This window comes from Pelodiscus sinensis, chromosome 23 (assembly GCF_052426305.1).
Source record: "Pelodiscus sinensis isolate ZL-2025 chromosome 23, ASM5242630v1, whole genome shotgun sequence".
NCBI lineage: Eukaryota > Metazoa > Chordata > Testudines > Trionychidae > Pelodiscus > Pelodiscus sinensis.
The window spans coordinates 23,020,441-23,047,583 of record NC_143074.1 but is presented as its reverse complement, the minus strand read 5'-3'; the positions used below and the strand labels follow the sequence as shown (position 1 = coordinate 23,047,583).

At 52.8% G+C, this 27,143-nt stretch overlaps 1 protein-coding gene across 1 annotated transcript; it reads left to right on the top strand.

Moving 5' to 3' along the window:
- The first annotated feature begins 1,702 nt into the window (after nucleotides 1–1,702).
- LHX3 (LIM homeobox 3) lies at nucleotides 1,703–25,739 on the top strand. Its single transcript, XM_075905848.2, has 6 exons — nucleotides 1,703–2,112; nucleotides 15,906–16,077; nucleotides 18,506–18,708; nucleotides 20,869–21,020; nucleotides 22,125–22,296; nucleotides 24,135–25,739. The coding sequence occupies exons 1-6, from the start codon at nucleotides 2,043–2,045 to the stop codon at nucleotides 24,551–24,553; spliced, it is 1,188 nt and encodes a 395-aa protein (XP_075761963.1). The 5' UTR covers nucleotides 1,703–2,042; the 3' UTR covers nucleotides 24,554–25,739.
- Nucleotides 25,740–27,143: the final 1,404 nt, after the last annotated feature.

The following is a 27,143-nucleotide window of genomic DNA, read 5'->3' as shown; positions in this document are numbered from 1 at the left end:
ATTAACCGGCTCACAGTAACAACCATAATTATCAGCCCCTGCGTCTGGGGGGGGGGGGGGGAACAGCCCTCCCCCCCCCACGCGCGCGTGGGCTGCTTGTGTGTGGGTGTAACACGGCGGGCCACTGGAAACGCACCCCGCACGCCTCATGCCTGGTGGGAGAACAGGGGCGAGTCGCAGCCCGATGGGCCCTGCCCAGGCTCGGAGGAGAGAAGTTGTGACCTAGATCCGAGGGGAAGCGGGGGGAGCCGGCTCCGAACGAAGGGCCCGAGAACAAAACAAAACAAAACTGGAGATGTCTTTTGGGAGCGGCGCGCGCCTCCTGGACCACCCAAAGCCCGGGGCGATCCCACCTAGCGGGGGGGGGGGGGCGGAAGATGGATCTGCCCCCGTCAGATGTCCCTGGGGCCCTTGGCAAACTTTCCTTCCTGGACCGGCAACCGCAGAACCGCTGCCATTGACTGGCGGCCGGGCCCAAAGTCGAGGGCCGCTGGTGACTTTCCGGGTCCCGCGGACGCTCCAAAGCTGCGTCTGCACCTGGGGGTGTTTGTCCCCAGGTCACCCGCTGCAAATTAAGCTAATTAAAGGACCGCGGCTAGAAAGCCCGGAGGGGGACTCAGCAGGGCCGGGCGCGAGGCTTCACACCCGCACGTGGCTAAATCGGCGGTTCAAAGCGCATTAGCTTCCCAAATTCATTAACTAATTAAAACAAACAAACCAGCCACACTTAACTAGCAAAGCTCCCGGGGGCTGGAGGCGGGCGGGGTGGGGGGAGCGAATGGCCGCTCCTGAAAGGGAAGGTTCTTCCAGGGGAAGGACGAAAAGCAGCTTTCCTTGGGGAAGAGGAAGGCGAATAGTTTCGAATCCGCCCTCGGAAAAGGAACGGGGGTGTTATTAATAGCATCCCGGGGGGGTGACGTTCCTCTAGGTGGATGGGTCCCTCCTGGCAAAGCTGGAGAAGGTCAGAAATCGGGAAACTCCCGGAGGGGGAAAAAAATCTGATTTCTAGAGCCCGCTCCAAACAAACAAACAAAACAACCACAAAAAACCCCATTTGTGCTCGTTGCTGGCGGCACTTTTGGGGCCCGAAGGGTCACGGATGGCGCTGCCTTGAAGGTGCTTTTCGCTTGGCCAGGGTCCTACTTAGCCGCTTCATTTACCAGCCCGATTCGCTTTTAAGCACTTTCCCTTTTCCATCAGCATCTCTGCAGCCCGGCGACGAGTCCCGGCCGGGCAGCTGAGTCCAGGTGGGACTTGCCGCGGCCCCGTGGTCAAGCGCCAGGTGTGTTTTTCACACGCGCCCAAGTGGGTTGTTGCGCCAACACAACGGTTCGTGTGTAGGTGGCCTCACGTTTCCGCCCGGGGGATGGTTTCTTTGGGGCGCGCTGGGTTCGAAACACCCTGGATTCCCTCGGATCACCCCGCGGGTTTATGCGGTGGGGAAACCAGCCCCCCCATCCCTTTGTATACGGCTCCGCTGCTAGCATCTGGCCGGCAGCCCCCCCCCTCCCCCGGGCAGGCTGCCCACCCGTGTCCGCGAGCAGCGACGGGGACACACGCGCGAGGGGGACTTTTGTGACGGGACAAAGGAACGGAAGGGCCGATCTGCATGAAGACAATGGGCCGGCGCTGGGGGCGCCCAGCCCCCCTTGTGCGATCTGAGGGCTGGACACGTGTATGGGTATGTGGGGGGGAGGGGGGACCACACGCCTGGCTGGCTTGCGCGTCGTGTCAGCACCATGGACAGCTCCCCCCGCCGCCGCCTCCGCCCGTCCCTCCCTGGCTTTGTCATGCTAAAAAGCCCCTCGGTGGCCACGCACGAAGGGTCAACTGACGCCAGGCACTGAGCAGGGGGAAGAGCCGCCCGCCCAGCCGGGCCCCTTTCCCCCAAGCCGCTCGGTTAAAAGCCTGCCGCGGCTCCGGAGCGGGGGCCGGCCAGACGGGGCTCCCGCAGGGTCGGAAGGCCCCCGCCCAGCGACGCCCGACGCCCCCGAGTTCTCCCCAAGTTAGCCCGGCCGGTGCCCGCCGCGCCCAGCCCCGAGATGCTGCTGGAACGAGTCCGGGCCAGCTCGGAGAAGGCGGCTGAGATCTGCCCCTTCAGCAGGGTCCCAGGTAAGAGTCTCGCTCGTTTTCCTCCCGGGGCGGGACAGCACCCGCCTCCCGCCCTCCCTCCGCGGCCGGTCAGCGCTGCGGGACGCGGACGCCTTAGAGATGGCCACGCAGGGCCGCCCCGCTCTGCAGGGAGAAGAGTCGTTTGGGCCACATCGTGGCACCCTCGTGCGACTTTGCAATTGCAAATCGGGGAGCTCAGGTGCAGGATCTTGTGTGTGTGATCTTGGAGAGGGGTGTGTGTGTGTGTGTGTGTGTGTGTGTGTGTGTGTGTGTGTGTGTGTGTGTGTGTGTGTGTGTGTGAGAGAGAGAGAGAGAGAGAGAGAGATCTTGGAGAGGTGTATGTGTGTGGGGGGGTGATCTTGGAGGTGTGTGTGTGTGTGTGTGTGTGTGAGATCTTGGAGAGGTATGTGTATGTGTGGGGGGTGATCTTGGAGGTGTGTGTGATCTTGGAAGGGTGTGAGTGTGATCGATCTTGAAATACCAGCGTGGAGGGGAAAGGAACTCCATTCTAGGTACCTGGGTACCAGGGGTTTGTAGCAGGTTGGTCTCTGGGGCGGCTACCCCGCTCTGCTCCCGAGCGCTCAGGGCCGGGCTCCCTGGCTGCTGGAGGGAGGTGATATTTTGGTAGGGATCTGCCCGCCTCCAAGAGCGGGGCTGTTTCGCGGATGTCGCCCTGTGACCGCGGGAGGGAACCGCTACCTGGCGAGGCAGATCCTGCGAGCTTCCCGCAAAGGCCGTTTAGAAAGCAAACAAAAAGCAAATTAACGGTGTGTGTGTGTGTGTGTGTGTGTGTGTGTGTGTGTGTGTGTGTGCGCGCGCGCGCGCGCGCGCGCGCGCGCGCGCGCGAGGGGGGCGGGTGCCTGCCACAGACGCCAGGAATGGCTAATGAGCGGTATTGTTCCTGGCTGCTCGGGACAGCTGTAGAGCGCGTGTCTGACCCGGACTCCTCCATCACTCGCTGCTGTCATCTGCCAGAGATCCGCTCCCCCGCCCCCGCCCCCTCTCCAGCCAAAGCCTCGGCCCCGTCCCAGTCATAGACAGGCGGGCTCCCTGGGCCCCCTTCTCTGGGGTGCCAGCCCACTCCGCGCGTCCTGTCCCACGCTGCGGGCACCCCGGGGCGCCAGTATTGGGAGGGCGATTTCCGGGCACCCCTTCCCTCCCACTTCCCCATCCGGGCTGGGCCAGTCGGTCCCGCCACGCTGCAATCGCCGAGTCGCGGGATCGGGGCCTTTCCCTTCCAAATTGCAGCGCTGGCGAGACACTCCCACGTTCTGGAGTGGGAGTGGGGGGGAGAACTCGAGGGGTTCGTACGCTCGCTTTGCGGGTTCGAGCTGTCTCGTGATGTTCTTCGTGATCCCTGACACCTTGAATTTCATATAATTCCATAAGTAGCCCCAAGGATCAAACAAGCAGCTAAACCGCGTCTGGCAGGTCTCCCCTCCACACATCCCACCAGCCCAGGCAGCATCCGATCCATTCCCCTCGCTTCCGTTATTTGTCTATTCGGCCAAAACCGCTTCTCCCTCCATGAATAAAAATTCGACCCAGACCCGATGTAGCCGCGCCGCTGTAATGGATTATCGCTCGTCAGGGCACCGAACCCAGCCCTTTCGCCCCGTTAAATGCCCATCGGAGCTGAGTGTTAACGAAAGGGGGGGTCGTTTTTTCTGGCCCGTTCCTATTGGAAGCAAAGTTCAATCGGAGTACATGCGAAGTGAACCCCTGTCCTGTTCTAAGGAGCGTGTGTTTTTTAAATGTAGACACTGCAATCGGGGACAGAGCAAGAAGACAAACTGCCTGACTGGAGAGTAAGTAACCCAGAGAAAGCCAGTTGATTTTTGCTCATTTGGGCGATCCATTCTTCTTCTGGGGGAAACTCTAGTTTTGTAGTAATAGAGATGCAGCCGTGTTAGTCTGGTGTAGCTGAAACAAAAGACAGGACTATGCAGCACTTTAAAGACTAACAAGATGGTGTATTAGGGGATGAGCTTTCGTGGGCCAGACCCACTTCCTCAGATCAAATTGTGGAAGAAAATTGGCATTTTCACCTTTCAAAGCCCTTCCTTCCGCCGAGCCTAGCTGATAGCTACAGCTGCAGTGTACTTCCAGGCGACGTTAGCGAGCTAGGAGGGCTAGGGGCTGAAGAGAGAAAATCGTGTGAAATCCACCAGGGATGCACCTGGCTACAAGGAGGCGACTAAAATCCCCGCGTTACTTTCCGTTTCTGCTTTCAGGTTCCAGACTGGGCTCTCCCTCTCCCGCCCCCCGGGCTCTTTAGCCTGTTTCAACAAGGAAAGAAAAATAACCCGGAATGTTAACCCCCCAATTATACTCCCTCGAGGTCCTTGATTCATAGGGGGGTGGAAGGAAATCGCAGGGGCGCCGGAGAACAGCGAGCTTAAGAAAACACCGCTGCGGCGCGTTCTTCATGGCGCTTTCCTACCAGAGACGCCCCGTTAGACACGAAACGAAAAAGGGTTTCCGCTCTAGGCAAATACAGTAGCGTTTCAGGAGCGCATCTGGAGTAAACCGCTCGCGGCTGGAGCTGCGTTTGGTTATTTGGGTAAATTAAGTGGGTGTCCCTGATCCAACGCGCGAAAAAAGTTCTCCGAGGCCGGGGGATTGGAGCTGGAGTTCATAGATACACAGAATCCCAGGTTGTGACGCCCGTGGGGGAGCTGTGGGGGGGTCCCGGGATGAGGCTGGAGGGGGGGAGGGGAATTAAATTAGCATCACAAGGCAGAACGAAACAAACCCACCCTTCCCTGAGAAGCCAAGAGCGCCCCATGCCCTGCCTAAGACAACACGAGAGCCTTGATTTTCTCAGAACTGGGAACGCAACGCAAGTTCCTCACTTCAGGAAGAACAGACCCCCCCCACCCCCCCAGCTCCGCCATGGTCAGTGTCGTTCCAGGCCCCTGGCTGGAATAAAAACGCGCTCCTCTGTGTGGGTGGGAACGGTGCTCTGGGAAGCTGGGTGCTTGCAAAAGCAGCTGACACAAACACTCCCCCCTTTGCAGCCTGCTCTGTGATAAACAGCCCGGCGCCTATAGCTAGCCCTATAGCGCCCCGGCTGCCCTTTCCAGCATGCCTCGGCCGTAAGTGTTTCTCATTTGATACCATTACGGTCTCTCGGCCCCTTCAGAGAAGGCGATCAATAAGGCATAAAATTATTATTAGAGCTTAAAAGTTGGGAAGAACATTGAAGCATCGCACACCTTTCACCAAAATGCGTTTCATATCCTCGGAAAACGCAGGCAAATGGGGCATTGATTTTGAATTCATCTGCAGGGGACGGCAGGAGCACTACGCTTGATTTCCCCAGACACCTTTTGCCTCTAAAGATCAGTGTCAATAAAATGTATCAGGGTGGTGCCGCGCTCAGCAGTTTATTGAGCTGCCGATCTTGCCCAAAGTAAACAGTTGTCTTAAAAAATAGAAGAGGGGGTGGATTGGACGTCGCCCTTATTAGTAAGGCTCCTGGGTCCCCACACTGGCGTGGCCACGTCTTGGAATCAGGGGACCCTGTGGAAAAGGAAGAGGAGCAGGTCTACCCACAGCTGCTCCCAAAATTCTAAGCGTGGCCCTGGTCTACAATAGGGAGTTATTTCGAAATACTTCCTTATAATAACTTATTTCGAAATAACTGATTTTGGGGGAGTTATTTCAAAATAGTTATTTCTGGCATTATTATTTTGAAATAATATTTCTAAATAACTGCTGTGTAGACCAAGGCTAATTAGGCATGTGGACATTAGGAAATTATTTCGAAATAATTATTTCGAAATAATAGCTCCTGAAATAACTTATTTAGAGTATATCTATACTGCGGTGATATTTTGGGATACTTCCAGTATCCCAAAATAGCTATTCTGCATCTTGACAGCATGACCTTATTTCAAAATATCTTTCAAAATAATGGGTGCTATTCTATTCTGATGTCCCTGTAAACCTCGTTCCACAAGGATTAAGGGACATTTCAGAATAGTGGTGTATTTCAAAATGTGGTGCTGTCCATACAGTGCCAAATTACAAAAGAAGCTATTTTGAAACATACTCAAAATAAGCTTTGCAAGTTGCAATGCTTATTTTGCACTAAGGGTGCTGTGTAGATGTACCCCTTGAAATTATAACTTATTTTGAGAGTTATTTCAAAATAATAACTTCTGAAATAACTTACATTGAATAATAACTCCCTAGTGTAGAACAGAGCATCCACACTGCAGGTATGTCTACACTAGGGGATAAGGTCCAATTAAGATACACAACTTCCACTACATGAATTGTGTAACTGAAGTTGAAGTACCTTATCTAGACTTTTGGTGCTGTCCACAAGGCAGGAATTCCAAGGGAGAACACTCACTCTTTAACTTCCTTTACTCCTTGTGGAAGCAGGACTACTGGCATCAACAGGAGGGTCCCTCTGAGTTCCAATTAGTATATCTTAATTAGACCTACTCATTTGTACTCTGGAAGGTCACCAGCGGCAGCTTCGATGTCTCTGTAGTGTAGACAAACAAGTCTGTTATTTTGAAATAAGGGGATGATTATTTTGAAATAATAATTCCTGCTTGTGGAAAGGAATAAGCTTATTTTGAAATAACTAAATTTGCTGGTATGCCTCCTGGAATAACTATTTCCAAATAATCTTATTCCCCTTCACAGGCAGAAATTATTTCGAAATTACAAGCCAATGAAGTCAAAATTCACAGGCTCGGGGGAGGCTCTGCTTCTTGTCTACAAATAAGGGGGTTAGAAATAAGCGCAACCAGCATTCAGATGAAAGGGGGGGGGAGGAGATAGGAATTTCTCCTCTAATAAATGCAAAGAAATAATTATAAACCTCAGATTCCTATTTACTTAACTTCTGCCATCCCCTCTTGACTTCTCCCTCGGAGACCAATTTGGTCCAAAAGAAGAGAGGATTTCATCCACCTCAATAGAGCTTTTATCCATTTGCAGGGGATTCCTTTGAATTCAGGATCTGGCCCATTTACTTTCCAATCTTGGGACTGTTCCTCCAACCCCACCCTCCTTGCTGGGCAAAAGCCTCTTCCTTGAAAAGTGAGGTTGCTTCGCAGAGAGGAAGGCCGGTGGGGTGTCCCTAGATAAGACGCTTTCCCGGTACTTTGCACGTTGATCTGATTTGCCTAATGTCTGCCTGGAAGGAAACACGGTCGGGGGGGGGGGGCTGCTGCAGGGGGGCTAAGGAGAATCCCTGCCCCATGCCGGGCGACCCCGTCTCGGGGCGGGGGGCGGGGTGAACTTTCCCACCCTCCCGGGCGTCATGGAGCGTCCATCAAACATTTCCTTTGCTGGTTTCCTCCGCTGAACGCTGGAGCAATTTCTTCCCCCTCTGGACACAAAGGGCCGGGAGAGGAACTCAGGGGAATGTGTATTTGCCAAGTGCGCAGGAGAGGGGGGCACCAAATACAAAAATCAACACATTGGGGGGGGGGTCTTCCTTCTATACTTCCGGATTCGAGGAGACCCCCCCCCCATTCCCAAAATCCTAGCCTCGCCTGGGAAGTTGGAGACATGCAGGCTTTGCTTTCACTCTTTATTTTGCAGGGGAAAATTGTTGTGCTTAAAAGAAGCACCCGGGATCTTTTTCAGGGAGATAAGGCAACAAGCCACATTTATTGAGCATACATAGATCAATGGGTACTTTATCAGATGCATGTGATCACACACACACACACACACACACACACACACACACACACACACCTTGTTGTCACCAATAGTTGCTCCTCCTAACTGCACTGCCCAGGTGAGTTAGATGGGGGGGGGGGGGAGGTGGAGCCTGGCTTCTGCAGATCCCGATTGATGCTAGGATGTTGACAAGAGGAAGGGGTCCCCTTGCAAGATGACTCCTAATTATCCCTCTCAGGCAGCCAGATAGTCATCACCTAAATATGCAGTGAGATATTTGTGGCCCCTTTCTAATGCTGGTTCAAAGAGGGTCCTCCCGAGGGCAGGCACTTGCTGCTTGACTCCCAAGGCCCTCTCTCTAGGTCCAGTTTTCTTTTCCATAAGTTCACTTCCCAAATCCTATTGAGTTTGGATTTGGCTCCCAGCCCCTCTCCACCCTTGCAGCTGCTGCTGGAGGTGCTCACCTTTCACGCCTCATTCATTTCAACAGGGCAATCCCTGACAGGGGAGAGATCTATTCTACTCCCCGAAAAAAAAAGACATTTTTCTTTACCTTAACTATTCCTACATCCTACAACATAAAGGGCTTGATGCAAAGTTTCTATGGAAAAGACGGGATACCAGGTTTCTCTTAATACAAGGGATTCTCTAAGAAGGCTTACCATAAAGATCTATCTATGTAGGAGGACAAGATCTCTCTATAAAAGGACTTACCAAGTTTCTGTTACTACAAAGTGATATGAGAATGATACATGGGTATAGGGAAACGTTACAGCGATTTATCCACAAAATGGAAGGGGAAGGGGGCGTGGAGAGTGCTGGGCTAACCAGGGCAGGAGGGTGCTATCGCTGAAACCAGAACCAACCCATCCCCCAGCGGATTCCCCCCTCGCCATTTCCTCTGCGCGCTTCTTGCGCCCAGGCTCCCTGTGCGCGCTGCCAGCCCCTATGGAGCCCTGCAGAGCTAGATAGAATAGTCCCTGGGAAGCCCCTTCCAGCCGGCCCCCCGCCATCCTCAGGCCGGAGGCGTTTACCCCCCTCCCCACCTGCAAAGGACAAATGGTTCCTTTTGCCTCGGGCCCAAAGGGGAGCGGCCGCCTCCCACGGGCTGGGAACGAGATTCCCCCCTCCTGGGCAGGGGCTGGACGTTGAGTCAGCCGGGCTGCTCCTCCGCCCCGGGTGCGCCAGTGTGCGACTCCCTCTCCCGCGCCGCCAGCGCACGGCACCTCCGGCGGGGGTGGGGGTGGATTGTGCGGACCCCGGCTGGACTGCGGGCGGGGGGTGCGGTGCGGAGCAGGCGTATGGTTCGCTGCGTGGAGAGCGCAGGGGGCGCCGGAGAGGGGAGAGGGCTGGCAGCCCCGCGCAGCTCGGAGACCCCGCTGTGGGCCGCGGTGCCCCGTGTTGGCAGAGTTGGCGGAGGGAGGCGATGCAAGATGGATGCGCTTAAAGGACTGAGCTCGGGCAAGGACTGTTCCAGCACAGAAATGCTCCTGGCTTTGCTGGCCCAGAACGAAGACGTGCGCAAAGGTACAGGGTTAGTTGGAGATGGGGGGGGGGGCGCTTCTCCACGGGTCTGCCGGCAGGTGGGGGCCCTAGGGGCTCTTAGAACAGGTGCAACTGACCAGACCCCAGAGCGCGGCGCGGTGCAGCAAGGGGGGAGGGGGGGGGCAAGGCAAATGCGAGATGGATCGGGTTAATTATTACCTGGCTGATTTGAATGCGCTTTCCTGCATCTCTGGACTTCTAACGCAAAGGCAGGAGCAGGAGACCTGGCGAGCAGCCCCCTCCCTTCTCCCCCCCCCGCGCAATTTATGTATCCCCGCTCGAGTTAATTGTACGTCTGTCGCCATCAATCAGGGGCGACTTTTTTTTTTTTTTTTTTGCTGAAAAACGCAAACCAGCCTAGGGCGAATTAATGGTAGGAAGAACTGCATGAAAATGTCATTTATCTGGAGCGCCGGGCGCCCATAAATAACATTTCGGCTGCCCTGCATGGGCTCCTGGCAGGTGACTCCGGCGCCCTCGGTAGAAATACATCCCTGGCCTTTGAGGACCATCGATCCGCCCAGCGGGGCGAGGGCTGAAACTTCTCGGGGTGCCCCCGTCTCCCCCCACGGCTGCGCGCCTCTGGAGCGCAGCTCCGCAAAATCCCAGCGCCGAGAAGCAAACGAAATCACCCCCTTTCCGTGCGCCCCAGAGGAGGCCCGACCGGCCCTGCTGCGTCCGGGCAGGGGGGCGCGGAATCGCACTGATCCCCTTCGCGTGGGGAGGCCCTGCTCCCTGGAATGGTTGGATCATTTCTCCCGGGTGCCCTGCGGTTTTTTACTCCGTATTGCCCGGGATTAGCGCTCCCAGGCAGAGGGCCAGGGATTAGGCCCGGCCAGAGAGGCAAGGCCGACATATGTTTCGGCTGCTGCTTCTTTATAAAAGCAAGACCGTGAGGCCTTCCCTGCCGCCTAGAGACCCGGCTGTTTCCTTGCTCGTGTCGCCCGTTAATTCGGAGTCACCGCGGCTCCTTCTCCGAGAGCCCAGCGGGAGGGCTTCGCCCGAGAAAAGACCGCAGGATCGGGGCCAAAGTCTGGAGTCGCCGTCCCTTGAAATTAACGATCCCTGAGCTAAATAACTCCCGGGGCGCGTGTTTGAGCCTCTTTTGGCAGCTGCGCCGGCGGTTTGTTTTGTTTTGTGTTTTTCGCTTGATAGTTAAATAGCAACGAACATTTCGGAGCTCGTTGGCTGTGGCCATTTCGTGCGCTCCCTCCAGCGCCTTGCTGACCCCCGAGGGGAATAGCCGAGAATTGGGCCCCGTGTTCTAGGGCAGCTAGGCAGTGGGGTACCGTCGCCACGGGAGGACTTGGAAAAAGGGGCGTAAAATACATCGGAGCGGCAAACTCGATATTTCCATGCGTTTGCGAATGAGAACCAACCAACCGCGCACCGCAGCCAGGGCTGGAGAAGGAACCGGGTGTTTCCCAGCCGCGGCTCAGCAAAACATTTTATTCTTCCACAAATTCAGCACCGACGACCCCCGCCTGCCCAGGGCGCGGAGAGGACCCGCCCCGCCGCCCCGCGCTCTTCCGGAGCGTGCTGAAACCGGGCGGCTTGAAAGGTGTCGTTCGGATCCGCGGACGGGCGGCTGCTGGCGGGGACCTGGAGTCCAAGCCGCGGAATAAAAGCGCAACGGTTCAGGCTGCCCTTTGGTTCCGTGCAGTTCGGACCCGCGCTAGAACCATGTGGACCCCCCCTCTCGAGAAGCACCGGGGCGTCGATACGGGCCCGAAGGCGCCGGAGGCCGCCGCTCGTTTTCTCGCGATTCGGATTCAGGGCTCGATTCCCCGGGCTAACGAGGGCTCGGCCAAGGAAGGGGTTTTTCTACCACCCGGGTTCCCTGGAGTTGGCCCCCTTCCCAACTAACCCCCACCCCCGCAGAGAGGGCTCCAGTTAGCTCGCTGGCCCTGCGAGGCCGCAGCCTGGACGCGCCCAGGTCTGGACGAACGGCGAGATCTCGGGGTGCAAACAGCCCCAGAATAAAGGGGGGGGGCTCAAGGCAGCGCCTCGGGGCCCCTTCACTCCTGCCCCTTGCTCAGGTCTGAACCCGATGACTCCCTCCCCACCCCCCGCGTCCGTGCCCCGCCGCTAGGCAGAGGCTCCGTAGGAAAGCAGGCCAGGAAAGTTTTAGCAGGCGCTCGCCGTGCGAACAAAAGGCGCAGGGATGGGGCGTGGGGCGAGGCTGGCGGATAAATAATTGAGCAGCGAGCTCGACCTGCGCGGCTTTCACCGCACGAAGCGCTCAGCCCTGCCCGGCTCCGGGACGAAGTCGCCCAGGGACCTTCCCTCTTCCCGGAGAGGAGCGAACCGAATCTTCTTTCCGTTTGCAGCTCGCTTGGCTATTTCTTCACGGGCCAGATCCGGCTTCTGGGCCAGGGCAGACCCACAATCGGATCGGATCTCGGAAGAGAGTCGGGACGGAAACGCACATTCCCTGCATCTTCCCCTCCCCCGAGAAATGCGACCTCCGGGAGTGTTAGACTTGGGCAAACCCAGCCGGAGAGCGGTGGCGTTTGCAAATGCGCCTCAGTGTCTCGCCAAATTCATTCCTCCCTGAATCTTTTACCTTCTTTTAGAACTAGAGAACCCTAGAACTCAAGGGACCTGGAGAGGTCATCGAGTCCAGCCCCCCGCCCTCATGGCAGGACCAAGCTCTGTCTAGACCATCCCTGATAGACATTTATCCAATCTGCTCTTAAATATCTCCAGAAATGGAGATTCCACAACCCCCCTAGGTAATTGCTTCCAGTGTTTAACGGCCCTGGCAGTTAGGAAGTTTTTCCTAAAGTCCAACCTCAACCTCCCTTGCAGCAGTTTAAGCCCCTGGCTTCCTGTCCTGACATTAGGGGTCAAGGAGAACAATTTTAGAAAACGGGAGGTCCCTGTTTCCTGGTCCCAGCTCTTACCTCTAGGGGAGTTCTTGATCAAACACACCCTCCAATAAAAGAGCTAATAGATGACACAGAAAACTCCAAGTACACACATGAAGGAGACAGAAATGAGAAATGCAAACGAAAATGGGTTGAAATCACCAGTTTAAAAAAAAAGTTCGTAAAAATCATTTTTTAACTTTTTAAAATTAAGTTAAAAAAATTAATTGTGTTGCAGACCACGCTGGGTAAATCCGCTGGTCCCTTAGAATAGAAACAGACACAGTCCCACCCGGACGTGGCTTGTGACTAAACCAGGCTTGTCCCTTTCCCTGTGGGTTGCGCAGTGTGCTTGTGTGGCTTGGGCGCTGGCAGCTGGCACCTGGCACACACGAACGCTTTTCTCGGGCATAGCCGCAGCGCTTTCTAGCCCGATATCGGCTTGCGCCGGAGGTCAGCTAACCTGGGGTCCTGCTAACTCCCACATGCCCTGGCTTAGGCGTTTGTCCTGCCGGTCTCTGGACACAGGTGCCGCGGTCAGGCGCCAGGAAAGGCTCCTGCCAGCTCGCCGGGCTGTTGGATTCTTTCTTTGGACGAACGACTCCCGATTGACCGAGACAATTCGACTCTTGAGTCCTGAAAAGTTCGAGGAACGAACAACTAACTCTCCTCCAGGCAGCTCCTTGCTGGGCACCCGCCATCCGGGGGTGACAACCCCCAGGCCCACGTGACTGCCCCCCCCTTTCCAAGCTCTTAAAACTGACACCACGGAGAGAAGCTCAAGTGACCCGGGTCTAAAAATAAACCGGTTTAGCGAATGAACCCCCCTCCCCCACGTTTACCGCAGCCTTTCCCGTGCTAATTGTCAGGCGTGATTTGGAGAGAGACCCAGGATGGAGGGGGACCCCTGATTGGTTCGGGGGAAGGGCTGGGACCAGAAATATTTGACTCGGGCCTAATGATAGAATTGGTGGCAGCGAGGGAGAGAGACGGGCGAGGCAGAGCCGGGCCCGGGGTCACAGGCAGTTTGGATATTTTTGGGGGGGAGGGAGGAGTGACAGGAGGGGCTACAAAGAACAATACAAAATTCAAATGGGGGTCAGCGCCTGCAGGTAAATCCAGGGAAGACGCTGCGCCCTGGAGGCCCGTTTTAAAGGCATCTCCTCTTCTCTGCTGGATTCACAATGCAACGTAAGGTTCTGTTCCCTGAATGTGTGTGTGTGTGTCTGTGTGTATCTCTCTCTCCCTTTCTCTCTCTCTATGTGTTTGCATCTGTGTGTGTGTGTGTGTGTCTCTGTGTGTTTGAGTGTGTCTCCCTCTTTGTATGAGTGTGTGTCTGTGTGTCTCTCTGTGTGTCTCTGAGTGTATGTCTCTCTGTGTCTGTGTGTCTCTCTGTGTATGTCTGTGTGTCTCCCTCTTTGTATGAGTGTGTGTCTGTGTGTCTCTCTGTGTGTCTCTGAGTGTATGTCTCTCTGTGTCTGTGTGTCTCTCTGTGTATGTCTGTGTGTCTCCCTCTTTGTATGAGTGTGTGTCTCTGTGTGTCTCTCTGTGTATGTGTGTATGTGTGTGTGTCTGTCTCTGTGTATGTGTGTGTGTCTGTGTCTTTGTGTGTCTGCCCTAAATTAATTTCCAGGAGGGGTTCTATTAATTTAAGAGATTGTATTTTGCCTTCGAAAATCAGATTAGGCGGCGGCGGAGCAGAAGGAAGCAATATTCGTTGCCTATGAGACGGTAATTTGGGAGTCTTAAGCTGCCCCCGCCGTCATCTTTGCCCCCACCCCGGCGTGGGTCTCGGGTGTTGCGCGCTCGGGTCAGGCAGAAGGCGCTGCGGGCGGGCGGAGTGGAATTGGGCTGCCCGGTGGCTGGGACGATGGGGTGCCAGCCTTGGTGCCTAACGCTAGCGGGCAAGTGATTTCTCTCCGCTTTCGGGGCCCGCCTGCAGTGTCTTTGCTGGATGGGGGGAGTGTTTGATTGAGTGTGTGTTTCACGGCGGCTTTGCGCGTGGGTTGTTTTGCGGGGGGGCGGATCCGGGACACAAGGGAACAGGACTGTCCAGTGGTGGTTGTGGTTGTTTGTGGCGCACATTGCCCCGGGACACAACCGGGAAAGACGCGGGGCTCGGATGGGCGATGCGCCCGAGGCGGGTTTGCGGCGGGGAGAGTCGAGTCTCAGGGCAGAAACCGAATCAAAGTCTCAAGAAGCGACAACTCCGTTCGTGGCCCCCCCGTTTACACTGTCGGGCGGGGGTGTCGGCGGGCACCAGCGCTGTGGGCTGGGCGGGTATTTGCGGGCGAGCCCCGGAGCGGGGAGGCGGCCAGGGTCTGGCTCCGCCACCCACTTTTGGGAATGTTTCTCTTTTCCCGGCCGGCGTCTGGGGCGATGCGGGGCGGGGGCCAGACACAGCCGGGGCCAGCGGGGCTGTGCGAGGGGCCCGGTGGGTCACGCGTGGGTCGGGAGCGTGGAGTCTGGGCCGAGCCGCCCACGCCCGGTGCGTTTGCGCTCCAGCGACGGAGTTGTTGTTTAGGAGCGATTGGAGCGCGTTTGAGCGCGTCTCTTCTGTTGTTTTGCGGGGAGCAGTGTGTGTGTGTGTGTGGGAGCAGTGTGTGTGTGTATGTGTGTGTGTGTAGCAGTGTGTGTGTGTGTATGTGTGTGTGTGTGTGTGAGCAGTGTGTGTGTGGGGGGGGGAGAGCAGTGTGTGTGTGTGTATGTGTGTGGGGGGGAGTGTGTGTGTGTGTGTGGGAGCAGTGTGTGTGTGTGTATGTGTGTGGGGGGAGCAGTGTGTGTGTGTGTGTAGCAGTGTGTATGTGTGTGGGGGGGAGAGCAGTGTGTGTGGGGGGGGGAGAGCAGTGTGTGTGGGGGGGGGGAGCAGTGTGTGTGTGTGTGTAGCAGTGTGTATGTGTGTGGGGGGGAGAGCAGTGTGTGTGTGTGTGGGGGGAGAGCTGTGTGTGTGTGTAGGGGGGGAGAGCAGTGTGTGTGTGGGGGGGAGAAGTGTGTATGTGTGTGTGTGGGGGGAGCAGTGTGTGTGTGTGGGGGGAGAGCAGTGTGTGTGTGTGTGTGTGTAGCAGTGTGTGTGTGTGTGTGGGGGGGAGCAGTGTGTGTGTGTGTGTGTGTGTGTGTAGCAGTGTGTATGTGTGTGGGGGGGGGAGCAGTGTGTGTGTGTGTGTTTAAATCCCTTTTCTTAGATCCGGGGGGTTATACCCCCAAACACAGCAGAGATCGTTCAAGGACATCAGATAAATGTGCTAGTGCTTCTCTCTCTCCCCCGCCCCAAGACATAGGAAACCCAAACCCGAAGGAATCGCAGCTCCCCGGAGGCCTTTTTTCCCCTCAAGCCTCTGGTGTTTATTCTTTAAAAAGGCACTTTTCAGCCACTCCGCATCAGCAATAATAAATCCCAAACGCTCCCACTCCCACGAGTGTTCAAGGCATTTGTAATTAAAAAAAAGGAGGGTGGCATATCACGTGGCCTAAGGTGCGGGACTTTCCCGTCCCTCGTGGGGCGCTTTTGTTAGCCACAGGCGATGGGGATGCGGAGTTTCCGTGTGGGAACGGCCCAGGACAGGCCCCAGGACACTACCCAGGCCAGGTGGGTGAGGTGATGGAGCTTAATAGATGGGCCGATGGTCCAGGCAGGTTTGAGCCAATCCGGTTCCCACCTCACGGGCTCGGGGCTGTGGGACGGAGCCATTAACCCGCCCTGTGATGTCTTTGCTCCCCCACCAGAAATCCCCCTCTGCGCAGGCTGCAACCAGCACATCGTGGACAGGTTCATCCTGAAGGTGCTGGACCGGCACTGGCACAGCAAATGCCTGAAATGCAGCGATTGCCAGACCCAGCTGGCTGAGAAATGCTTCAGCCGAGGTGACAGCGTGTACTGCAAAGAGGACTTCTTCAAGTAAGTCATGCGGGGGGAGAGGGAGGGAACCTGGCAGAGATTTTAGGCCCAGGAAATGGGGCGCATGGGCAACTAAGTCACTGGGCCTACCTCTACACTGCGACACTCCTTCGGGATACCGGAGCATCCGCAAAAGCTCTCTTGTGTCTTCACAGCAAGCCCGTTATTTCGGGCACGTTATTCCGACATCCCTGTAAACCGCATTCCACAAGGAGCAAGGGATGTTTCGGAATAGCAGGTTATGTCCAAAGCTGGTGCTGCGTAGACAGCGCCAAAGTACGAAACAAGCTATTTCGAAATAGTTTTTTATGTAGTTATTATTTGGGACGTTACTATGGGAAATAACCTATTTTGAAATCACCTGGTAGTAGACATTAGTCATCCATGTATTTGCTTTTGTGTGCAAAACTCACTTCATCAAGGCTAGTCTATACTGCAGTTATTTCAGAATAAAGAATAGTTATTATTCTGAAATTGCTTATTGCAAAATAGCATGTGTACATGGCAAGGAAGCCTCAAAATTAGTCCTAGGCAGGCTTCCTTAGTGTCGACGTGCTATCTCGATTCAGAGCTCCAGCAGGAATAATTTAAAATGGCCCTTTAGCAGAAGTGGAGTGTCTGTACACACCTAATTTCAAAATAGCTGTTTCGGAATAGGCATTATACTTTGCAGAATGAGGTTTACAGAAGTCAGAATGAGCCGTCCATTATTTTGAAATGATTTCGAAATAGCAGAATTGCGGGGTAGATTCTCGCATAGTTATTTCAGAATGACGGCCATTATTCCAAAATAACTTTGCTGTCTAGACACACCCCAGGTGAGCTGGAGATCAGAGATCATGGTTGCTTCTGTGAACGATCTCCATGCGGAAAAAGGGCCTGGTGAATAAAGAATAAATCAGAGGCTGATTTTAAAAAGTTAGGACTTGGGCGGGGGGAGGGAGAGGATAGATTTATCTTTCTGTACCTCGTGCCCACCAATGGATTCCAGAGAAGTTCATGAAGACCCAGCCGGGGGGAGGGATCAGGAGGGGGGAAAAGCTGCATGCCAGTCTGACTCGGGGGTGGGGAGGGCTGAGCACACAGGGTGCGGGGCTGCCCTGCATCAGCCGCACTATAGTACATGCAGGGGTTAATATTGACACGCGAGGGTTCAGAGCAGCCTTGGCAGCAAAGCTTAAATCATCCCCCAAAAAGAAAGGGCCGACAGAGCCCAGGGAGACGCGCCCGCCCACGCAGAGCTAAGCCGGCATCTTGGATCGGCACGTTAATGAAATCGGCGGGTTTATGTAGTGAACACAACCCCCCACCCCCACACCCTTCCTGGGCAGGGGTTAGCTCCCTGGCACTAGGGGAAGCGGGGCGTGCAAATGTCAGAGTATTTGACGTTCCCCCTGCGCTATTCCCGAGCTCGGAGCTCGCCCTGCTGTTTTGCAGATTTTGCATCCAAAGCAAACAGCCAATGACCCTCCTCCCCGGCCCTGTAGCCTGCAAGCTAACCCCTCCAGGCACTCGGTCAGGACCAGAATTAAATCCCCCAGCGCAGGGGCTGTTGCTACGGTGGGAGGTGCCTTCGGGGCCCTTCATGAACATGGTGTTGATCTAAAAGTGTGTGTGTGGGGGCAGCGTTAGACACGCCACGCACTCCAGGATCGGGCCCTTGGCGTTCTGATGGGGTGGGGGGGAGAGGAATACACATTTCGGAAGCGAATCCAGAGCAGGCCAATGCTCAGAGCACTTCTCGGTGGCAGGGCAGGGCCTGCTGGGGGACACCCCGGCACCTCCCCTCTCAGCGCTGGCTGGCAGCAAGGAGGGGCCTTCAGACCCGTTTCCACAGACGTTCGCTGAGTCAGCGTGTCCCGCGGGGTCCCAGCATGCAGCCTGCCCGGGGGGTCACACGGGGGCTGCCATGGCGGGGGGGACTGTCTGGCCCGTAGCGAAGTGCCCACGGTCCAGCCTCCAGCTCAAACGTCGTGACTTCCACCTGGAGGGTGCCCCCCCCTTCCCGACTGAGGAATCCCTGTTCGTTGGGAGCCCCCCACGAAATCCCAGGGTGTGGGGGCCCCCCTGCTCCCCCGCACCACATAACTTCCCATGCAGAGCCCCAGGGTGCACCCACAACCAGGCGCAAAGCGGACCCCTCTCCGCAGGCGCTAGCCCAGGCAGGCCCTAGATTCGAGGATCTGCCCCAGTCCAAGCAGGTGCTGGGCCGCAAGCACTTAACAAGGCCGTGCGTGTGTATGCGCGTGCGTGTGTGTGCGCGCGTGCGCGTGTTGAGATCCTACCCTTACACCCCCCTCTGCACCTCACGCTGAGACAGGCCGTCGTGCCCCGGCCAGCCCCTGGGAGTCCAGCGAGGGGCTTCGTCCCACCGGCCTTTCCGGCCCCGCCGACAGGCACCCAATGTTCTGCTCTTCTCTTCCCGCAGGAGGTTTGGGACGAAATGCGCCGCCTGCCAGCAGGGGATCCCCCCGACCCAGGTGGTGAGACGGGCCCAGGACTTCGTCTACCACCTACACTGCTTCTCCTGCATCGTGTGCAAGCGGCAGCTGGCCACGGGGGACGAGTTCTACCTCATGGAGGACAGCCGGCTGGTCTGCAAGGCCGACTACGAGACTGCCAAGCAGAGAGGTAACGGGGCAAGTCAGCCGGGGGAGGGGGTCTCCTAGCTAGCACTGTGCTGGGGGAGGGGGCTGTCTCCTGGCCACCAGCCAGCCCAGTTCCTTCCCATACAAGCTGGAGGAGCAAGCAAGAGTCAGTCACAGAGGCGAGGCAGGTTTGGATAAAATGGAATGAGCTGCAGTTTAGCATGTCTCCTTCGAAACACGGGTATTTCCCAAAATATCAAACCAGCCAGGAAACTAAGAACATAAGAACGGCCAGGCTGGGTCAGGCCAAAGGTCCGTCCAACCCAGTGTCCTGTCGGCCGACAGTGGCCCATGCAGGTGCCCCAGAGGGAGTGAACAGAACAGGGAATCATCCAGTGATCCTTCCCCTGTCGCCCATTCCCACCTTCTGGCAAACAGAGGCTGGGGACACCATCCCTAGCCATCCTGGCTAATCGCCATTGATGGACCCATCCTCCATGAATTGATCTAGCTCTTCTTTGAACCCTGATAAAGTCCTGGTCTCCATAACATCTTCTGGCAAGGAGTTCCACAGATGAAGAGTGCATCGTGTGGGGGAAAAATACTTCCTTTTGTTTCTTTAAATCTTCTGCCTGTACGCTTCAGGCACATCTAGTCTACGTTTTAATTTCAAACGAGGACATTAAAACCGCTCTTCCTAAAAACAGAAGGTTTATGCGGTTTTTCGAAAAAGGGTTTCCCCCCCGAAAAAACCGCATCCAGACTACTTTCACTTTCGAAAGACTCACTTTCGAAAAAGCGATCGAAACTTTTTTCCTCTTTCAAAATTAAAACGTAGCCTAGACGTGCCCTATATTTCATTTGGTGACCCTTCCTTCTTTTGTCGTGAGACCTAGGGCTCACCAAACGTGGGGTCACTACTAGTGAATTATTAACAATTTTAATCCTTGTGGCAAGTAAACCCTACTTTCCAAAAGCCAAGTACCACAATCACTTTAAACCCCCCATTTCAGCCTGAAAAGTGTCTGTGTTTTTGTACTCGGGCTTGGGATAGTTTGGGAGCACCCATCCTCGGGCAAAACTTCCAGCTGCTGTGAACTTTCCCTGCTTTCAAGTCAGCCCCGTTGGATGGCGCATAAGCCGGGCAGCCCCCCGCTATGGGACCTGTCCCTGCTACCATTCCTCCCCGCATCCAAAATTCAGCCCCATCCAGATCCAGCACTGTCTATAGGCTATTTACAGAGCACGCGTCCTAATCTTTGGAAGAGAAACACACCATGTCTAGACATGCACGCTCAGACTAGAGGTGCTCAGGTGAGTTTCAGGTGCACAATTAGCCCTGCTGGGTACTGATGCTCCAGGAAAGCAGCCTGGCAAATTCATGGGCAGGGAAAAGGCATGTGGAAAAAGTCTCCCTTTGGAAGTATATTGGAGGCTATCGGTGAAAAAATTGGTTCTACTATAACAGAGGGTTTGTTTCTCCTGTGAGCAAACTGAGGGGGTGAATGAACAGGGGGGGGTGAATGAACCTCACCATGGTTAGTCAGAGGGGGTTAGTTTCATATTGACTAGAATTTGGTTTTTCTGGTGTGATGGGGCGGGCACCCCTTCCTGGCAGCCGGAAGTCGTGCAATTTTGCAGTGTAAACGCCAGCGCCGCTTCGGTTTTGTGCATCACAAATAGGATAGATCCGGGAGGCGAAGGAAGCAAAATAAAATGGGGGAGGGGGGTTAACGCTCCCATGGGTGTTTCATGAGTGGAGTGGACCAGCGCAGCCATGGATAATCATGATACATTTACATGCTCAGTGTTCGATCCATTCCAGAGGCTCCAAGACTCAATATTTTTACTCCGTTTCAGTAGTTCAGAGCTGCTATTCCGGGGACGTTTCCGAGAGGGGGGGTCAGACACAGACACACAGCTATTGCTCCGCCTCCGAGGAGCCGTGTAACAGATGGGCGATGGACAATCACCCCCAAGGTGCAGCCTCAGAATAGGCAGTTCCCACGGGATTGCAAACTTAAGCCCGAACTCTCTTTCTTCGCTGCTTGTGGGGCCACTCATGGGCCAAGCAGACCCGGATTTGCCCCCCGCCGCCCTTCCAGACTCGGTGGGACGCGATCAAAGCCAACCCGTGTGCGGAGGCTCGGCTGCGGATTGTCGCTCCGGGTCCCCAACTCCGCTTTCTTGCACGTGTCTACAGAGGCCGAGTCCACAGCGAAGAGACCCCGCACCACGATCACCGCCAAGCAGCTGGAAACCCTGAAGAACGCGTATAACAACTCCCCCAAGCCTGCCAGGCACGTCAGGGAGCAGCTGTCCTCAGAGACCGGGCTGGACATGAGAGTCGTGCAGGTGAGAGGGGTGAGCGTCCCACCCAAGGGCTCCTGCCTCCTTCACAAGCCCCATCCCCCTTCCATCCCCATCCCCATCCCCATCCCCATCCATCACTCTTATTCACATGGACCGCAGGTATAGACAGGTATAGACTCCACAATCTCTTTGGCTGGTCAGAGTGACTCAAGAACAGAGTATTGGCTAACAAACAAACAAACAATAAAAATAAACAACAACAATAAACAAACAACAACAAAACAAACCAATAATACTAAATGAATAATTATACACATCTATCTTGTGGTGGCTCTCTCTGAATAGACCCAGAGTCATGACCAGTCCTTGTGCTTTCAGAACCGGGGCCACCAAAAGTTTATTTTTCCTGAACTAACCTATCAAATGTCAGATAGGATTGTTTTGCAGACACACACAGGACCCAGCTGGGTGAAATGCTCTGAACTCCTCCCTCCCATTTGCTACACCTGGGTAAAATGATCCGAACTAGGACATTTATTGTTCTAATGCTGGTTAAAATGACCAACTCCCCCTGCCCCCCCTCCACAAAAAACTTGGCGGTAAACCCCCCCACAATTTTTGCAGATTCATCCCCTCCCCATGGCCAGTTCTAAAGCTGGCAAAAGTCATCCCCATTCTGCAAACTCAGCGGCGGAAGCAATGATCAACACTCCGAACGCTGACAAAGAAAAACCAATTGAAATGACAGTTTTCTGAAAGTTTCCAATATCTCACCCCCCCCCCATTTTTGGTGCCACCCCAATAGCTGTGCCTGGGCGCGCTGCTTCTCTCTAGTGAAAGGGTCTGTCCTCAGAGGCGCACCCAGGGCCTTCCCTTGACTTCACTGGGACTCTGGTGCAGTGGCTCTTCCATGCAGAAGGAATAGCTTGAAGAGCTGGTTGGGCCTTTTCCCCACCTAGGAAGAGTTTTATCCATTGAAAAAAGGCATTTCACTGGAATCCAATTTTTAGCTGAAAAAAATGTTATCCAGTGCAACCAGTAAAATTGTCATCCAGCCTTCCCCTTCCTCTCCTCCCCGATACTTTTTTCTAGAAAACTAGAAACTTCTCAAGTTGTTCCTGTAACCTCTTCCGTTTCGTTTGGCAGGTGTGGTTCCAGAACAGAAGGGCCAAGGAAAAAAGGCTAAAGAAAGATGCCGGGAGGCAGAGATGGGGCCAGTACTTTAGGAATATGAAAAGATCCCGGGGGAATTCAAAATCGGACAAGGACAGCATCCAGGAGGAAGGCCCAGACAGCGATGCTGAAGTCTCCTTTACAGGTAAGAGGAAGGAGTTTTGCGTGGCAATATCGTGACGCTGCGGAGACCACAAGAGTTTAATTCCAGGCTTGAGCGGGAGTTCTATGTGCTTGGCCTTCATGATAGCCCTTTAGACAGCGATCAATTTCCAAGTGCATTTTTCACCCAGCCTTCTTCGAAGCAAAGCTATTTAGTTTTGCATCACAGGTTCATTTTGTTCTCCGAATACTGTTTGCTTGGCTCAGCATTTTCTGCCATAAAATAATCAAAGAAAACAACTGCCCAGTACAGGTGAATTAAAGTGGGAATATAAACACAAATGCATGTCAGCAAGGACTGGAGCAATCCATGATGGAGTCTGCATTCTGCTAAGTCACTTAATCTCCACTGCGACTACAGTGAGTGATTTAGAATTCTTCTGGGCAGGAGACAATTTGGACTCAATCACATTTGAGAAACTAAAGGGGAAAGCTATTTTTTAAAAATAATACCCATGATATCACCTCTGAAACCATCCAAGGAAACCAGACAGACTCTCACTTGACATTTGTCTGGGCAAGTGGCCTCTGACATCACAGAAACACTTTTTTTTCGGAGGAACTTTATAAACAAAGATTTAAAAGCTAAAAAGTCCAGAACGACTGATCAGAATGTTTATTCAAATATTCACTCTTCAACCCATTGACTTGTTTCTGGGGTGTTCATATCCCATGAGATGTTCTGGAAGTGTTTTTATTTCAACAGTTTTTGAGGGTAGAGAGGATTATTCCTCTGAATAATTATGGGGGTATTTTTATTTCACCTTGTTTTGGGATGTTGCTCTCAGAGTTTCACACATCTTTCGAGGAGAAATATCACCCTGTCATCTTAAAAACAATGGGTTGTCCTGTGGTACCTTAGGCTACATCTACACTGCACTGTAGTTTGAAATAAGAGATGCAATTTGAGCTACACAAATTGTCTCTCTTATCTCTATGCTATTTCAAAATAGCTTATTTTGTACTTTGGTGCTGTCTACACAGCACCAAATTTCAAAATAACCTGCTATTCTGAAATGTCCCTTACTCCTCGTGGAATGAGGTTTACAGGGACATCAGAATAGCGCGCCCAAAATAACGGGCTTGCTGTTAAGACACAGGGTAGCTATTTCAGAATACTCCGGTATCCTGAAATAGTGTTGCAGTGTAGATGTAGCCTTGGGCAGATCAAGGGTCTAGACTTTCTTCTCCCTTAAATTATTTTTAAGGTAATTTCTTAGAAGCTGCATTACATACATGGTTTTAAAAGCCCAAGTGAATCAGACTCTGTGAAAGAAAAAAAAAATCCCAAGACCTGGATTGAGATCCATCACTAGATAGAAAATGGTTTTAATAAGGAATTAGAAAGTGACAAGACAACATAGTATAAATAAGCTGTGCAAAAATATGAAATATCTATCTATTACCATACACCCCCTCTATCTATCTATCTATGATTCAAGATTTCTGATCAGATTGTTTCCAACTACAGTGAAACCTTTGTCATCCGGCACCCTGTTAACCAGAAAACTTTGTTAACCAGCATTGCCCCCAGCCACAAAGGCCTGGCTTGGTTTACCATGATTGGCTTAACAATTTTTTATGTAAGAAGTACTAATCATCTTTAACTTAAAATAGAAATGTGAGACCCGCTGCTTCACACTACTAAACTACCAATATTAAAAACTTGAGCTTCACTGTTACTGTCCATTGGTTGATGGAACCCTCAGATAACCGGAATTTTTCGATAACCGGAACGCCCTAATCCCCGAGCGTGCCGGATAACACAGGTTTTACTGTAGTTTGCTTTCCCAGTAAAATAAGCCCCTGTTTCCCTTTCAGATGAGCCGTCTATGTCAGAAATGAGTCATTCCAATGGGATTTACAGCAACCTCAATGAGGCTTCTCCCGCATTGGGGAGGCAAGCTGGCACCAACGGGAGCTTCTCTTTGGAACACAGTGGCATCCCCGCCCAGGACCAGTACCACGACCTCCGCTCCAACAGCCCCTACGGGATACCCCAGTCACCAGCTTCTCTACAGGCATTGCCAGCCCACCAGCCTTTAATCTCAAGCTTGGTTTATCCAGACAATGGTTTGGGCATCATAGTTCAGGGTGGACAAGGCGTGCCCCAGCCAATGAGAGTCTTGGGTGGGAACGGACCCAGTTCTGATCTCTCCACTGGGAGCAGTGGAGGCTATCCAGACTTCCCTGCCAGCCCTGCCTCTTGGCTAGATGAAGTCGATCATGCCCAGTTTTGATACAAGACCCGCCACAATGCGGGGAAAAGACTTCAGGCTATTAAGCATTACATACTGTTGAGAATCAAATCCGGGGCAAAAATGACTTCCAAGGAGAAAGTAAGATAGCGACGTGGGCAAACGTGTCAAGAGGATTAGCAAAAGCCAATTGACCAAGGACTTGGGTCAGAACAACTGGCTAAGAGAAGTCCAAGTGCAACTCTCATTGTGTCTTTATAGAACGCTACCAAACACCAAGACTTGTGCTTTACAGAGCTGAGACCATGGTTTGTTTTCTGTCGTCAGTTCATTCTCCGAAGGAAGAACTCGCTTCCTCTCTTATCTCCCCCTTCGAGCTTTTTTAAAAATGAAGATCTCATCCATTGCAAAAGAAGCAGCAATGTCTATATTTCTACAGGAGAAACGTGAACAATGAATGATCTCTTCACAAATTCACGGTGGCAAACCACATACCTATTTCTCTGTTCTTCCAACAGGTTAGAAAAAAAAAGCAGTGACACAGTAAGACTTTTTTGTTTTATTTTTGAATTAATATTAGCTTTTCTAAATTGAAATGGTTTTTCACATGCCAATGATTTATTAATAATCGTATTTTCATTTGTACTATGAGGGCCCTCTGTTAACTTTGCTATCCACCTTTTCAAATTTGTAGATTGCTAGCTTTATTCTTTCCACATAAGCATCAAACTGTGAATAGATGTATTTATTATCAAATAGCCACTGTTTTTCAACAGGGTCAAGAAAGCCCAAGAATATTGGTCATTCTGCATTGTTAAACGGATGTTTTTCTTTACTGATTCCTCTGTGACAACTTTATTGCAACGCTTTTCAAAGTTGCACCTAATGTCTTGTTGCCAAATACCTTCTCAACGTTTTGTCAGGCGCGGTTTCGCTACGTTTGTTCTTCATATGTTGTTGGAAGGGCAACCTAATGAGCATTCTTATGTTCACTCCCACAACACTTTCTCCATTCTATGCATTTGTGTATTTCAACAGCCGATATAGTGAAAGCTGATTGTGAAGAAAGGCAAAACCATATGTATACTGTTATCTGTAAAATTGAATATCGCATTAATTGTAGATTGTGTATGTCCAATGTCTTATTTATATTCTCTCTCTCTCTCTGTCTCTGATGATCAAATACTTTATGACTTCAAATAAATTTGTCAGCTACAGTTTAAATAAATTCACACGAAAAGCACCCATCGGGGTAAATTTCTTTAAAATAAATTTTTGAAAAGTCCCTGAAGACGTGAGGTCCTCATTCAACAAAGCACCAGACTTCAAGAAAGCCCATTCATTTCAAATGTGCTTTGCTGAACTGAGGCTAAAAATGATGGTCTCCTTGGTAACTGTTTATAACTGAAATTGTGAAATGATTGCTTAGTACGGATGACTGACAGCTATCGTTGATGACCTAGGATTGTTTCTTAGCCCCCGAGATGGGGGAAGAAAGACCTAGTCCTGCAGAGGGTTTGTGATTTCCAATTAGTCTGGGGCAATGTGTTCTGCATCTTGAGACTGCCAAGTCCATACAATAAATGACAAAAGTGGCAGGAGGATGTTTGATGGAGTGAACTGAAAAAACGGGATGAGAATTAACCTGTTTACTCCTCCTCTAGGCCACAGTTCTCATATGTAGATACAAATAAGCACCGCAATGCAGATCAAGGCACCTTTTATTCAGGTTTCTAAATAAAGATTAAGGCTGAAAGGGGGGGATTTTCAAAGGTGAAAATGGGATTTGCGTGCCCGTCTCCCACCAAAAGTCCACGAGAATTGTTTCCTAACTACCCTTTGTGCCAGTGACAATCTCCCCCAAAGTGTTCTGACTCAAATGCCTAAGTTAAAGCATCCACGCCTGTAGGTAGGCAAATAAATAAGACTCGCTGTTTAGAGGTGCTACAAAGATGGACTTCAGCAAGTGCGGTATGCTCAGCACTCTCGGCTACAACCGCTCACTTCGTGACTAAGGCCACATCTTCACTTTGCTGAAGATCGACGCTGCCGTGACAGATCTTTCAGAGTTTGATTTAGAGAGTCTAGCTAAGACTCACTAAATTGAACTCAGAGGGCGCCTCTGCCAATGTGCCGTACTCCTGCTCTTGTGAGGAGTAAGGGAAGCTGACAGGAGTGTTTGCTCCTGTTGATCTCCTGCCGTGGAGATGGCACAGAAACTCAAATGAAGGTATGTCAAGCCCAGCTACACAATGAACACGGCTGGAATTGCATGTTAATTTCACCTTCCACTGTAGTATAGACCTGGCCTCAGACACTGGGCCTAATTCATTGCTGGCATAAACAGGAATAGCTCTACTGAAGCCCTTACTCAAACGAGGCCCTCAAGCTAGACTTCAGTCCTCATGCAAAATCTGTTGCGGGGAACAGAACGACGTGCTAAGCAGGCTAGATGGTGTAAAGTAGACTCCTCCAGCCACCCTCAAAAAGATGGATAGGAAATTGCAAATATTTCAGGTATTTCTTGTAGCATTTCAACTCTGTAAGGGTTTTATTTCCACAGCTGGACCGGACAGGAAACAACAATTCCAGTCCTCACGAAAAGTTTCAAGTTCAAGCTTTCAACGCTGGT

Excerpts from the sequence above, each read along its gene's own strand:
- LHX3 (XM_075905848.2), top strand. The coding sequence starts at position 2,043 with ATGCTGCTGGAACGAGTCCGGGCCAGCTCGGAGAAGGCGGCTGAGATC. Across the intron at positions 2,113-15,905 it reads CCCCTTCAGCAGGGTCCCAG|AAATCCCCCTCTGCGCAGGC; the intron begins GTAAGAGTCTCG and ends CTCCCCCACCAG. Across the intron at positions 16,078-18,505 it reads TGCAAAGAGGACTTCTTCAA|GAGGTTTGGGACGAAATGCG; the intron begins GTAAGTCATGCG and ends CTCTTCCCGCAG.